The sequence below is a fragment of the Rhinoraja longicauda genome, chromosome 9, assembly GCF_053455715.1.
Source record: "Rhinoraja longicauda isolate Sanriku21f chromosome 9, sRhiLon1.1, whole genome shotgun sequence".
In the NCBI taxonomy this organism is placed as follows: domain Eukaryota; kingdom Metazoa; phylum Chordata; class Chondrichthyes; order Rajiformes; family Arhynchobatidae; genus Rhinoraja; species Rhinoraja longicauda.
In genome coordinates, this window is record NC_135961.1 from 41,822,104 (window position 1) to 41,838,276 (window position 16,173).

Here is a 16,173-nt window from a genome sequence, read left to right on the forward strand (position 1 = left end):
TTTGGGCTTACCGCCCTTCCCCTCCCTTTTGGGCTTTCCGTTTTCACTGCCCATCCTCCCGATCGGAAATTCCCCTCCGATCTTTTATTCTCCTGATCGGAATTCCCCTCCGATCTTAGCTGTAATCGCCCGAGTAGTACTTAATAGTCAGTTTTCTTACCCGGGTCTTGTGCACAAGAATCACTCGATTTAGCTCCTCGCGATTTCCTGCTCCTCCCACTTGTTTCTCGAGTCTCTGGTCCAGGTATCACTCGCTCAAACCGCTGACGGCAAGCAAGGAGTCTGAGACCGCTGAACTCAGCGGGGTGCACCGTCCCTTCTTCCGTATACTCCCGTCAGCTGGCCGGAGTGGCGATCCCGGACGAGCCCCCAAGCTGTGAGATGCAAATGTGAGTGCTCACAATCACGATGCTCGAGACAATCTAGAGAAACAAGTATTTTATTTGCAAGTCTGCAGAGTTGGGTGCCTTCCCTCTCAAGACACACCGAGGTCGGGAAAATCCCTTTTTTTTATTCGCTTCACTTTACAATTGTCACACCTTAAATTCCTCCCCTCTGGACTCCTTCCAATCGGAGCACTGAGGTGCACAATCTAACGACACCGCCCCTGTTGCCTCCCACATCATACATCGCATGTGCATTTAAATGAGGCATCTTGTCATGCGGGGCGTTTTTGCAATATTCATTTATCTTATTAGGCAGGCGCAGTACAGAGTAGTTCATGCCCTCTCTCCTAGTTCTTTGGATATCTTGCCCTCTCTCCTAGTGCTCTGGTTATCTTGCCCTCTCTCCTAGTGCTCTGGTTATCTTGCCCTCTCTCCTAGTTCTCTGGTTATCTTGCCCTCTCTCCTAGTGCTCTGGTTATCTTGCCCTCTCTCCTAGTTCACTGGTTATCTTGTGCTCTCCTTGGAATGTCACCATTTGTTCTTGCGGTTCTTATCTAGCCGAGCACAGTCGGGTCAGCTATTTCTCATGGTCCTTAGTTTAAATCAATTATCCCTTTTTACCTCTCTCTCACACGGCGAATGGAATCAAGGGATACGGGGAAAAAGCCGGAACAGGGTACTGATTTTGGATGATCAGCCATGATCATATTGAATGGCGGTGCTGGCTCAAAGGGCCAAATGGCCTACTCCTGCACCTATTTCCTATGTCTCTACGGTTCTCTGTCCCTAGTGTATCGAATATTGCAACGTTGCTGATTGCTGGTCATCGCGGACTCGGTGGCAAAAGGGCCTGTTTGAGCTGTATCTCTAAAGTCTAAAGTAAAGTCTAATCGACACAAAATGTCAGAGAGGTTTCAGGCCAGCACACTTCTTCGGAACAGTCTGAAGCAAGGTTCTAGCCCGAAACAACACCAATCCATGTTCTCCAGGGATGCTGCCTGACCTGCTGAGTTACCTCAGCATTTTGTGTGTCAGCTTGATTTCAATCCCTGCTAACACATTTCCTCCAATACGCTGGGCTCTCAATTTATGCATCACCCACCTTGTCAAATGCCTTTTGGACATCTAATTACTCTAAACCGTAGTGTGCAGCTACATTACTACCATTCCACAAAGCTTTGTCAATCAGTTCTCTGTACTATTATGGTTAAAATACCACAAAAATAGCAAGCAGCTTTCTGTAGAAAAGGCAGTGCGAGAATTCCCACACTGCATTGTCCATTCGATACTATCTGGTGATATCAGTGCAAAAGGGAAGGTAGGTAGGCAAACAAGAAATAATGGAAGGTGAGAAGAAAGTGAGAAAAGAGGATTATGTGTAGCATTAACACGCATTTGGTCAAATGACCAGTATTTGTGCTTATGTACTATGAAATATAATGAGGTATTGTAATGTAACACATTGATGTAATGCACTAAAATGCATGGAATATTATGAGCTGTACTTGGACCTGTGTCTTCATAGCCCAGCACACCAACCACTCCAAACAAATCTGTGGGACTAGTGGACTGGGAACCTGGACTGACACCAAAACCAGATCCCACCATCATTAACAAGCATATCCGAAAGACAGTTGATGTAAGTACACAAACTAAACCAATCTACCTGTTCTTTGTACTGTGCTGTACATTTCTATCTAAATTCTGGTGCCTGATATGAATGTAGCCCAATGTTATGCAAGAGTAGTTTTCTTCTAGAGGTAAAATGATTGTGAAGCACTAGTAATCTTGTTCCATGTTAGAAGACTATTTCACAGGGCTGTTTCTTCCACTCAGGACAGGCTTCTGAAGGTGTTGACATACATGAAGATATTGATCCATTTTATGAAAACCTCTCCGGGAAATATATTCCTGTGTGAGTTAATTAGTGAGTGCCAGTAAACTGAAGGTGGAGGGAAGGAATTGGGGTTGTTGGTGGAGAACAACAGAATAGCACAACTCTGAACATGATTCTAACAACAACAATCTTTGTTTCTCTAGTGCCCTTTCTGGATGGGCATCAAATGCAATTAGACGTCAAGCCACAGAAGGAGATGTTAGGACAGCTGACTGAAAGCTCAGTTTACGGTCTTACAGAGGAAAGAGAAGGGAGGCAGAGATATTGAAGGATGGGTTTCCTCATCTCTTAGCTAATTTGTAAACATGATTTCTCTCCTCAATTCCAGGATATTGGACTGAATTATTAAAAACTTTAAATGGGGGAAGCTTTATTTTTGAAAGGGGATCCCTAATTCTCAATTATCCTTCAAGAGGATACATCATGTCCACCCTTTCAAGACCCTCAGGACATCAGGACTGATTCTCTGGCGGTGAGCAAACATGGTGATGGCCAGATTGGATCTGGAAAATTTGGGCTCAGCTCAGGTTCAGATTGATTGGGTTTGAGTTGGACTTTATCTTTATATCTGAGGTGATCCCTGCTTGGAAGAAGAAGACTGAGATAGAGACGCAGAAATGTTCAAAGAGGGAATTCTAGAAGTGTGCAGCCAAACGACTGGGGGTACAGCTGACATTGGTGATGCAGTTAAAATTGTGGACGCTTTTGGAGTTACATTCCAAATGCATGTATTATTGGGAAGGGTGAGGCCACAGAAGGATTGTAATGAAGGTGAAAATTAACTAGGATCCAGCAAAGACTATTGATATAGGGACGTGGTTTGATGCATCAGTAGTGGTGCTTTGGATGATCTCAGATTTACAGGGTAGAGTGAGGGAGGCAAACCAGGAATACTTTACAACAATGAAGGACCAATTTAGGTGATATAGGAATAAAAATGGTTGGGTTTTATCGATGGCACAGCACTCCCAATATTTGGAGGGCTTCAAGCAAGGCACAGTGTGGCCAAATCACTCCAAGTGTCTTGAACCAATTTCTAGCAACCAGATATAAAAGCCAAACATTGCAAATATTGTAATGTCACACAGACAGAAAATACTGCAAATACTCAATTGGTCAGCGAGCATCTGTGGAGAGAGAAACAGTTAGGTTTACCTATGTGTCAAATATGGGGAAGATGAAAAACTTCTTTAAGTATCAAAAAAGCATACAGGGCTTCATGTGGTATCAGACCAGTTTCCCATTACAAATGGTTTGTGTAAACATTGAGAATGTAACAGTCTCCTGCACCCCACCATTTTGTTTGTTAAAATATTTGCCACTTTCTTTCCATGCCTCCCAGTGGAATGTTAGTGAGTAGGCAGACACTCCTCTCAGCCCCCTTGAAGTGCTGTGGAGTGGAATTGGGAAAGAGACCATCTTACTTAATGTCAGATTTTTCCAATTCTGGTACAACATACTCTTCACTGCCTATTGTTTTCCCCATCAAGACCTCGCAATATGGGAAGCCCAGGGCCGTGATTTCATAATTCAGTCTTGGACTCCTGTAGTGTCCTTGGATGGAAGTTTTGTTGGAATTCCCAGGAGAATGTTGGCAGTGGTGTACCTTGAAATGGAGCTGAGATCATATCTCACTGCAAAGGTTCTCTGACGCAACTCCAACATTTCACCATGCTCTGCACAGGACATTGTGTTTCTGAGAATTGACCAACTTATCTTGCTTGCCCATGTCATTTCCATCAGCCAAGAAGCTGGTGCATTTTTGCTGTGGAATCTTTTTTGCTTTGTTTGTTCTGTCTCCAATGAAAGCTCATTAGAGTTTTCAGTCTGTATTTAGGAACTATGACCATGACCATGATGGTTACATCTCCCAAGAAGACTTTGAAAGCATTACTGCCAACTTCCCATTCTTGGACTCCTTCTGTGTTTTGGACAACGACCAGTAAGTGCATAAAGAGGGCAAAGAAATTTCCATACTTTTTGTTTGTTTCTTTAGATAAATTGCTCATAGTTACAATGTGAAAATCCATACAAAAGGACAATTTCCTGCAGTCGTAATCACTTAACAAAATACGGCCTGCCCTCAGAGCTTCACCTTTATTACTTTACTTAAGAAGCATCTCTTGCCCAGAGTAGGGGAATCGAGGACCAGAGGACATAGGTTCAAGGTGAATGGGAAAAGATTTAATAGGAATCTGAGGGGTCACCTTTTCACACAAAGGGTGGTGGGTGCATGGAACAAGTTGAGGCTGGGACTATCCCAACATTTAAGAAACAGTTAGACAGGAACATGGATAGGACGTTTGGAGGGATATGGACCAAGCGCAGGCAGGTGGGACTAGTGTAGCTGGGATATGTTGGCCGGTGTGGACAAGTTGGGCTGAAGGGCCTGCTTCCACACTGTATCACTCTATGACTATCTATCTAAATAAACACTTGAATCTCCGAAGCACAGAAGGTAATGGGTCGTTTGGATAAATGGGATTAGTATAGACAGAGGTTCATATGCACCTCCTCTAACCTCATCTAATATATTCTGTGCTTTCCATGTGACCTTCTTTACATCAGCGAGGCCTCGTAGACGAGGCTACCGTTTTGCTGATCACATGCGCTCGGTCCACCTAGGGCTGCCGGATTTCCCAGTTACTAACTATTTTAATTCTGCTCCCATTCCCATACCGACCTTACTGTCCTGGGCTTCCTCCATTGCCAGAGTGAGGTCACACGCAAACTGGAGGAAGCAATTACGCTTGGATATCTAGCAACCCAACGGTACGAATATTGAATGTTCCAATTTTAGGTAACACCCCCTAATCTTTTTGTCTTCTTCTTTCCCTCCCCATCCCTCCCCTCTCTTTCCTGATCCTGATGCACACACTCTCTCACTATCTCAACTCCCTTCCCTTTCCCCCTTTCACCTATACCCAGGGCTTTACATTTCACTCCTCTTTCAACTCTCCTCATCAATACCCTTTGTCTCCTGGCCTCCTTTTTGTCTCCTTTTCTCACCCATTTTTGAAACTTTAGTCTCTAGCCTTTTTCCCCTCATCTGCCACTCAGAGAACCCCTCTTACTTGTATCTACCTATCACTTGCCAGGGTTTGCCCTGCCCCTATCTCTTTTCAGTATTCTCTCCCCTGCTACGGTTAGTCTGAAGAAAGGCCCGACTCAAAACATTGCCCATCCTTGCCCTCCAGAGATGCTGCCTGACCCACTGAGTTACTTGTGTAGGAAAGAACTGCAGATGCTGGTTTAAATCGAAGGTAGACGCAAAATGCTGGAGTAACTCAGCGGGACAGGCAGCATCTCTGGAGAGAAGGTATGGGTGATGTTTCGTGTGAAGGTGTTTCGGGTCGAGACCCTTCTTCAGACTGAAGAACTTTGTGTTTTATTTGGTATTGCACTGGTAGATTAGCATAGTAATGGTCAGCGTGGACATAATGGGCTGAAGGGCCTGTTTCTGTGCTGTATAAATGAACGACACTATAACCCTAACTGCTGACTATTGGACTCAGAACCAACACTCGTTTGGAAATGGTTTCTCACTTTATCTCAAACCTGCAGTCACTTTTGGTTCCAAAGTAGAAGGCAGAGGAGTGAAATTCACCTTTGGTCAGCAACGCCTGTGAGATTAATGACCAATGAATGTACTCGCATTGTCTCTGAGATCAATACCATCAAATGTCTGTAGATGAGGAAAACTGATAGCACATACTCTTGCAAATGCACTGGCCGGATACGGATTTATAATCTTCAGTCTTTGTTTTTGCAATGGTTCAAATTGATAGTTTTCTTTCTCCATAGAATTTATGATTTATTTGTTTATTCTCATGTTATTTGATAGAAAAATTGAATGGCAGAAAAAAGACCCCCAGAACCTGCGACACTTAAGTAGGTAGACACGAAATGCTGGAGTAACTCAGCGGGTCAGGCAGCATCTCAGGAGAGAAGGAATGGGTGAAGTTTCGAGTCGAGATCCTTCTTCAGACCCGAAACGTCACCCATTCCTTCTCTCTTGAGATGCTGCCTGACCCGCTGAGTTACTCCAGCATTTTGTGTCTACCTTCGATTTAAACCAGCATCTGCAGTTATTTTACTGCACACTTAAGTGGGTGGTATTGTAGTTAATGAAGATTACAGCAATATTTTGATCAGTTGGGCAAGTGGGCCGAGGAATGGTGATTGGCGTTTAATGCAGATAAGTGCACGGTGTTGTATTTCGGGAAGTCAAACTAGGGCAGGACCTTCACGGTGAATGACAGGGCTCAGGAAATGTTGTAGAGCACACGTATATCCTTGAAATTTGCGTTACAGGTAGATGACGGTTAAGAAGGCTTTCGGTACACTGGCCATCAGTCAGGGTATTGAGTATAGAAGTTGGGATATAATGTTACAGTTGTACAAGATATTGGTGAAGCCACATTTGAAATATTCTGTTCAGTTTTGGTCACCCTGCTACAGGAAAGATGTTTATAGAGTCATAGAGTCATAGAATCTTAAATCGGCCCTTTGGCCCAACTTGCCCACACGGCCAACATGTCCCATCTACACTAGTCCCACCTACTTGAGTTTGACCCATAACCCTCTAAATCTGTCCTATCCATGTACCTGTCTAAATGTTTCTTAAACATTGCGATAGTACCTGCCTCAACTCCCTCCTCTGGCAGCTCGTTCCTTACAAAGGGGAAAGTATACAATAAATGGCAAGACCCATAACAGTATTGATGTGCAGAGGGATCTAGTCCAGGTTCATAGCTCATTGAAGGTGGCAGCACAATTAAATAGTGTGGTAAAGAAAGACCTATGGTATGTTTGCTTTCATTGCTTGGGACATTGAATCAGGAATTCATGATGCAACTCTATAGGACTTTGTTTAAGCCGCATTTGGAGTATTGTGTGCAGTTCTAGCCCTCCCAATACAGAAAAAATGTGTAAGCTTTGGAGAGGGTACAGAGGATGTTTCCAGATTGCTGCTTGGATCAGAGGGTTTCAGCTACAAGGAGAGATTGGATAGACTTGGATTGTTTGCTTTGGAATGTCGGAGGTTAAAGAGAGACTTGATAGAACTATATAAAATTATGAGAGAGGGCAGACAATCAGGACCTTTTTCTTAGGGTGGAAATGTGCAACTCGATAGGGCATAGCTATAAGGTGAGAAAGGGAAGTTTAATGGAGATGTGCGGGGCAAGTTTTTTACACAGAGTAGTGAAGGCTTGATCGCATTGTCAGGGGTGGTGGTGAATTGTACAATAGTGGCATTTAAGAGACTTTTAGATAGGTTCATTGATGTGCAGGGAATAGAGGGATATGGATCATGTACAGGCATTTGAGATCAGTTTAACTTGGTATCATGTTCAGCACAAAGATTGTGGGCCGAAGGGCCCATTCCTGTGCTGTACTGTTCGACAACTTCATCACACAGCAGGGCAGGTGGTGTTTGTGGAAACAACCTGAAATGGTAACTTTGTTTCTCTTTCCGCACATGCTGCCTGACCTGCTGACAGTTTCTATATTTTTTCTGTTTTTATCCCTGATTAGGATCCCTGTTGCATTCCTATGCACCAATGTCTTGTGGGTTTTTGTACATGGAAACCATACTGCTTCTTCACTCACCTTTTTGATTAATCCTTCTCAAATCCAAAGGGCTCCCTCTTATTGACAATGAACACCGCCACCCATAGTAATTCCTGGACCCCACAGCTATGTTGTAATATAACCTTCCATTCCCAAATTCCTGCCGTTTACAAATTTGGATATGTGGATTTCTGGTTGAAGTCATTGATATGGAAGAGTAAAACTGATGGTTCAGTTCAGATCCCTGAGGCAACATTGCCTTTTACATCCCATCAATCAAATAAACACTCCTTTATTCCTATTCTCTGCATTCCACCTCCCCAACCATCCCATGATCACAGTGTTTTGCCGAACATTTTCCTTTTTGCTAATACTCTTATTCAAAATGTTAACTAATGCCTTCTGGAGGTCTGTACAGAATCTGCTCATAGACATTCCCAGATTGACCATGATGGTAATCTCATCTACATGGGTTATGCATGATCTGCCCTTTCTGATTCATGACCACCTGATACATGCTTAGGCACTCAACGTCTGACCAAGTTCAGTAAAGGCCCCAAGTTTGATGGAGCCATTACCTAAACATTTATTTCCTTGTCGCTTAAATAACGGAGTGCTGTTTATAATTTTCCATTTGTTGCCACGGTTCTATGAGCTTTGTGATATTATGATTCATACATCTGCAATTTCTTCACTGCTCCTCCTCAGGCTTGTTAATACCCTGGGACATTCAATCTCAGAGAGAACAACTGTGTGCTATTTCTGTTACCGGCATGACACACATGTGATGCATCATTCGTATTGCTAGTAAACAAATATAATTTTTCCAATGGAACCAGTGCCCAATTAAGCTTCAAGAGCTGAATTTTCATTTTCCCTCTGCTCTTGGGATTATTAAGGGGCCAGTTTAAGCAGCTACAAGAGGCGGGAAACAAAATACTTTATTCCTGGATCTCACTCCAGGGCTGAATAACATTGCTCTGTTGAACCGCTGAATAGGGCTAAGTGCGGGCGAGCAATAGTGAAAGGGGACTCCAAAGTCAGGGGTGTAGACAGACAAATCTGTGGCTGTAAGCGAGACTTCAGGAAACTGTGTTGCCTCCTTAGTGCCAGGGTCAAGGAAGTCTCAAGTGGGCACAAGGCAATCTGAGATGGGAGGGTGAGTAGCCAGAGGTCATGGTCCATATTAGTATCAATGACAGGCAAGATACCTATGAGGTAAAGAGAATCTAGGGAGTTATGTGGTAGGTTGAAAAACATGGCCTCCAGATTTGTAATCTCAGATTACTACCCATGCCACATGCCAATGAGTCAAGAAATACAAAGATTGTACAGTTCATAAATTATAGTTAGTGATAGTTCTTGTCACTAAGACCCTCTAATCCAGACATCATTCTGGTAAACCGACTTGGGGCTACTGGCTATCCCGCGGTCTAGGCTTAAACTCAGGGGTGACCACGCTTTTGCGGTTGCAGCTCCTAGACTGTGGAACAGCATCCCTCTCCCCATCAGAACTGCCCCCTCCATCGACTCCTTTAAGTCCAGGCTCAAAACCTATTTCTACTCCCTAGCGTTTGAGGCCCTCTGAGGGGGCGCTGTGAACTGTTTATATATGTGCTGTTATGTTTGTGTGCCATTGTATGCTCGTTCTTAGTACCTGAACTGATGTACAGCAGTTTGGTCAACGTGGGTTGTTTTTAAATGTGATATACAAATAAAATTGACTTGACTTGACTTGACTTGTATAAGCAAGTTCGGTATCTCGACTGTGCATGCCCAGGTCATAGGTCATTCAGGATAAACATTCTCGCCGGCTGAGCTGCTGCGCGTGTACAGACCTGAGTTTCATCTGTATTTTCCAGTTTTGCTTCTTCGAGGTAAGAAACTACTGCTTTCAAAACTATTAACTAGGTGTATTTTGTGGTTAATTTGTACAAAACTACGATGATTTTGTAGGTTTTTTTGCTTTGTGCTTCGGTCAGTGAGCAAGATCGTGACGATGAATAACAAGCATTTGTTATTGTTTTTGTTTTGGAGGAGGGGAGAATGAAATGAAATGTATGATTTCTATAACTATCAATAGTCTTCTGAATGAGTTCTGCATGTACATGTGTAAGTAAAGTTGTGTAGTACAAAACTTAGTCACAGGTCTCCTGACTAATCATGTCTCTTCTGATTCCCATAACATTGGATAATTTTAATCAGTATTTGACATTCTAATTTTCTGTTATAATCTTGTGATTCTATATATTAGATCAATTTACTTGCACCATTTTCTTTTGCATTGTAACTTGTACTGTATGTAATGGACATGCTTACAGGACCCTATTTGAATTAACATGTGATTGATTTTGTTATTTATTTTGTTTTATATGTTACTGGGCAAAGCCATGTGTATTGGTGCAATATTGGGCTGTGGGAGTCGCACGTGGATGCAGAATGTGTGTGACAGCCACAACTGTAAATTTGCAATGGGAAACTGTTTCTGCCCACCTCCCTTCAAAGTCTAGGAAAAAAAAACTGCAGATGCTGGTTTAAATTGAAGGTAGACACAAAATGCTGGAGTAACTCAGCGGGTCAGGCAGCATCTTGGGAGAGAAGGAATGGGTGACATTTCGGTCATGACCCTTCTTCAGAAGTCTGGAGAATAAGCGAATTCGATATCTCGCTTCTTCAGACTTCTGAAGAAGGAGTTTGAAGGAAGATGGGCAAAACAGTTTCCCGTTGCAAATTTACAGTTGTGGCTGTCACACACACACATTCTGCATCCACGTGCTACTCCCATAGCCCAAAACAAAAACAATAAAAACTGCTTGTTATTCATCGTCACGATCTCGCTCACTCATCGAAGCATGAAGCAATAAAACCAACAAAATCATTGTAGTTTTATACAAATGAACCATAAATACACCTACTTAATAGTTTTGATAGCAGTATTTTCTTACCTCGAAGAAGCAAAACTGGAAAATACGGATGAAACGCAGGTCTGTACACACGCATCAGCTCAGCCGGCGAGAATGTTTAGCACGAGTGACCTATGACCTGGGCTTGCGCAGTTGAGATACCGAACTCACTTATTGGGGCACCAGAATTGCATGCTATACTCAAAATGTGATCAAACGTGCGGCACGGTGGCGCAGCGGTAGAGTTGCTGCCTTACAGCGAATGCAGCGCCGGAGACTCGGGTTCGATCCTGACTACGGGCGCCGTCTGTACGGAGTTTGTACGTTCTCCCCGTGACCTGCGTGGGTTTTCTCCGAGATCTTTGGTTTCCTCCCACACTCCAAAGACGTAGGTTAATTGACTGGGTAAATGTAAAAATTGTCCCTAGTGTGTGTAGGATAGTGTTAATGTGCGGGGATTGCGGGGATCGCTGGGCGGCGCGGACTCGGTGGGCCGAAGGGCCTGTTTCCGCGCTGTATCTCTAAATCTAAAAATCTAAAATCAAAGTCTTATAAAACTGCAGCATTAAATTCATTGCCAAAGGTGGCTGTGGAGGCCAAGTCAATGGATATTTTTAAGGCGGAGATTGACAGGTTCTTGATTAGTAAGGGTGTCAGGGATCAGTGGGAGAATGGGGTTGAGAGGGAAAGATAGATCAGCCATGAATGAATGGAGGCAGAGTGGACAATGGGCTAAGGGGCCTAATTCTGCTTCTGGAACTTATGAATTTAGACTTCTTCACTCTTATATTCAATGCCATTACCAATGAAGACAAGCATTACATTCAAGATTCAAGAGATTCAAGATTCAAGATAGCTTTATTTGTCATCCAATATTGGGAATTGTGTTGCAACTTTTAGGGACATGGGATTGGACCCCAAGATCCCTCTGTATGTCAATGCTATTAAGGGTCTTGCCATTAATCCAATATTTTTACCTTGCATTCTACCTCCCAGAGTGCAACACCTCACACTTACTCCAATTAAACTCCATCTGCCATTTATCAGCCCATTTCTGTAGCTAAAGTATATCCCACCGTATACTTTAACAAACTTCCTAACAGTCTGTGACTTCAGCAAACTTGCTGTCATCTTCAAACTTACTTACCAACCCATCTATATTTACATCCTAGCCATTTATACAAATCACGAACCACAAAGGTCCCAACACACATCGCTGCAGAACTCTGCTGGCCACAGTCCTCCAGCCTGAATATCAGCCTTCCCTCACAACACTCTGTCTTCTATCAGTAAGCCGGTTATGGATCCACCTGAGCTAGTCCCTGTGGAAAACATCCACCACTCTACCTGATCAATAATCTTTGTCTCCTCCACAAAAAAACACGATTAAGTTAGTAAGGCATGACCTGCCGCATACAAGGTAATGTTGACTCTTGCTAATTAGCTTATTCTCTTCCAAATGGGAGTAAATCCTATCCCGAATAGCTTCCCTACCATTGATGTCAGGCTCCCTGGATTACCCCTACTTCCCTTTTAGAATAAAGAGACAACATTAGCAACTCTGGTCTTCTGGGATCTCGCCTGTGGCAAGAGAAGATGCGAAGATCTTCATCAAGGGTCCTGCAATCTCCTCTTTTGCCTCTCTCAATAACCCGGGATAGATCCCATCAGGCTATGGGGATTTATCCACCTTAATGCTCTTCAAGAGCCCAGCACCTCCTCCTTCTTAATAACAAATTGCCCTTGCCTATCAGTATTCTCCATACTTGGAAGAGAGTGGCCTAATTAGGATATTCAGCCTGGCTCTATGTGAGACAAATCATGTCTCACACATTTGATTGAGAATTTGAGAAGGTGACAAAGTTGATTGATGAGAAAAGGTCAGTTTATGTTTTTTACATGGGCTTGACAAGGAAGGACCTTCATGTTAGGCTGTTTGAGAAGATTAAGCTGCATGTGGTCCTTGGTGGCATGCTAATTTAGAACTGGCTTACCCATAGAAGAGAGAGTAGTAGTGGAACCTTATTGTTCAGCAATGAATTGTGAGAGACTTTCAGTGGAGGTTGTTTTAAATAATCAGGGATGATTTATATTTTTTTGATTTTCAAGATATTAAGAGAACATGACAGGGTAAATACAGAGAAACCACTTTCATTGGATGTGAAGACATACAATGGCAATTAGGGCCAGACCTTCCAGAATGAAATTAGGGTTAGAGTCATAGGGTCATATATCACAGAAACAGCCCTTTGGCCTAACTTGCCTGTGCTGACCAAAATGCCCCACCTAAACGTCCGATTGACTTGAGTTTGATCAAGATCTCTCCCTACCTTTCCCATCTCTATACCTGTCCAAAGGTCTTTCAGATGTTGTTGTGTCTGCCTCAATTATTTCCTCTGGCAGCTCATTCCATATACCCACCACCCTCTGTGAAAACATTGCCTCTTGGGTTCCTATTAAATCTCTCTTCTCTCACCTTAAACCTATGTCCACCAGTTCTTTATTCCTCTATTGTGGAGAAAAAATTGTGTGCATTCACCTTATCTTTTCCCCTTATGATTTTAAACACCTCTATAAGATCACCCCGCAGCCTCTTGCACTTCAAGATATAATGTTCTAGCCTGCCCAACCTTGCCCTGTAGCTCAGGCCCTCAAGCCTTGGCAAACCTTCTCTGCACTCTTTCCAGCTTAATGGCATCATAATCTCCCAACTTCTAGATTTAATTCCCTGACTGATGAAGCCCAGCATGCCAAAAGCCTGCAAGATAACTTTTAGGAAATTATGCACTTGTACCCCTTGGTCTCTCCAATATACAACACCTCCCAGAGGCCTACTGTGGATATATGTTTGACTTTACAAAATGCAACGTATCGGTATTAAACTCCATCAACCATTCCTCAGCCCACCTGTCCACTGATCAAGATCCTGCTGCAATGTTTGATAGCCGTCTTCACTATCTACATTATCATCCACTTCACTATCTACATTATCATCCACTGTCATCTGCACACTTGCAAACGTTGTACATTCTGATCCAGATAATTGATACTGTTGACGAACAGCCATGAGTCCAGCATCAATCCAAAAGGTACACCATTCGCCACAGGCCTCCAGTCGAAAACCAACCTTCTACCATCAGCCTCTGCCTCCAACCATGAAGCCAATTTTGTACCCAGTCAGCCAGTTCTCCCTAATTCCCAAGCGATCTAACATTCCAGAATATTCTACCATGTGGAACCTTATCTAAGGCCTTGCTGAAGCCTTTATGGACTGTCTATGGCCCTGTCTTCATCAATCTTCTTGGTTGTTTTAAAAAAAAAACTCAAATCAAATTTGTGAGACACCATCTCCCACACACAAAGTCATGCTGACTGTCCCTAATCATCCCATCTTTCCAAATGCATATATGGATGCACGCTTCCCTGCAGAAGGTAATAGACAATAGACAATAGACAATAGGTGCAGGAGTAGGCCATTCAGCCCTTCGAGCCAGCACCGCCATTCAATGCGATCATGGCTGATCACTCTCAATCAGTACCCCGTTCCTGCCTTCTCCCCATACCCCCTCACTCCGCTATCCTTAAGAGCTCTATCCAGCTCTCTCTTGAAAGCATCCAACGAACTGGCCTCCACTGCCTTCTGAGGCAGAGAATTCCACACCTTCACCACTCTCTGACTGAAAAAGTTCTTCCTCATCTCCGTTCTAAATGGCCTACCCCTTATTCTTAAACTGTGGCCCCTTGTTCTGGACTCCCCCAACATTGGGAACATGTTTCCTGCCTCTAATGAGACTTCAGAACTCTCTTTCATCAGTGAAAATTGTTACCAGGCCAATCTTTCATTTCATATCCATGTCTGATTTCATTTTTTTGATTACTAAAGTGTTGGAGAATGTATGGGAGAAACGAGGATATGGAGTCAGGTATGATCTTGGCAAAAGGCAAAACTATGCAGGGGGTGGCAGGAATGGTTTCCTCCTATTCCTCCATTCACTTGCTCCTTTGGTTTGGAATAAGTTGGTGATATGTGGCATTAAGTTATTTACAAGATATAGCATCTATGCAAGAAATAAACGTGTTTGTTCCCCCTTATCTTTGCCAGGGATGGGCGGATCAGTAAAGATGAAATGATGGCCTATTTTCTGAGGGCAAAATCACAGCTTCAGTGCAAAATGGGACCAGGCTTTATTCACAATTTTCAAGAGATGACATATCTCAAACCAACATTCTGTGAGCATTGTGCGGGATTTGTAAGTACATCCACTAAATATATTAGTTTTGCGTTAATTGCCCCATGGCAATGTTTTTTTCCCACTCTGTTTCAGACCGATGCCTTCCTTTGGAAATGTAATCCACATACAAGCTTTGCACAAGTGAGTGTAGAGAAATCCCAGGCCTGCAATACTTAAAAGCCTGTAAGCAGGTGACTGACTCTGGAGAAACCCAGGAAATCCATGGAAACCAGGGCACCATGTGTAGTGGGATGTCTTTGCTAGATAGGTCTACTTCCCTCTCCTCCCTCAAATCTTGAGCTTGTGCAGCACCTCAACAATATTCTTCTTTGATCCATGGCTCATGTACAGTACTCGAGGTAATATTTAAAGGCCTGCTCAAGTATCAGCTAGACTTGCCTCATTTTTGAAGCAATGTATTCTGGACAGATGAAAAGGGTAAATAACACTAATAATGCATTTCAAAAACATGAAATTCCACACGCTTACAGAAGTAAAGTATTGATTTGGATAATGAGCATCATTAATCTAGAGATCTTATAGTAGATCTAGGAACATCCCCTTCTTCAGCATAAGGTTATTCTATCAATGAGAATTATATTGGAGAGCATTACAAAAAGCAGTAGCGGTCATGAATATGTTACTGGAATAATCTCTAATTATTAACTGTCCAGCTATCATCTTCTGATCTTCAAGAATTAAGAACTAAATGGACATCCCAAAGCCTAGTATTGAACTACTGAACACAAAGCTAACTACCGCTGGTGCGGCTTTGAATGGGGCCACAGAGGCTGTGTGGGAGATGCCTGATGGTGTTGGGTGTGCAACTGAGAAGTGACTGTTTTTCACATCAGTCCTCCTGTCCCCACCAAAATGATACAGGAATTCTATAAAGTGACAGTCATTAGTGCTTATGTTTCATCGGATCTGAACATTTCTTCCTCCGCATGTCTCTGAAACATGTAGCTCTGCTTTATTGGTTGAGTGATGTGTGCAGTGATGAACTCATTGAATGAGTGATATGAGCAGACATAAATTAAGCCGTCCATGTTGGAGGATATGGACACAAGAAAATTGGGGCAGGGGGTAGCTATTGGGCCTCGCAAAGCTGCCCCACCATTCTATATCATACCTGATGTCCACCTTGGGTATAATCTAATGATTTGGCCTCCATCACACTT

At 43.1% G+C, this 16,173-nt stretch overlaps 1 protein-coding gene across 3 annotated transcripts in view; it reads left to right on the plus strand.

The window, feature by feature from the left end:
• Positions 1 to 16,173, plus strand: part of rasgrp3 (RAS guanyl releasing protein 3 (calcium and DAG-regulated)) — an 89,309-nt gene that overhangs the window by 49,111 nt on the left and 24,025 nt on the right. For 2 of the 3 annotated variants that reach the window (XM_078405322.1, XM_078405321.1), the window contains exons 11-13: positions 1,912 to 2,025; positions 4,101 to 4,225; positions 14,863 to 15,010. In XM_078405322.1, the coding sequence (XP_078261448.1) occupies positions 1,912 to 2,025; positions 4,101 to 4,225; positions 14,863 to 15,010 (387 nt within the window). The remainder of the gene's footprint in view (positions 1 to 1,911; positions 2,026 to 4,100; positions 4,226 to 14,862; positions 15,011 to 16,173) is intronic. The other variant, XM_078405323.1, reaches the window with a different exon arrangement.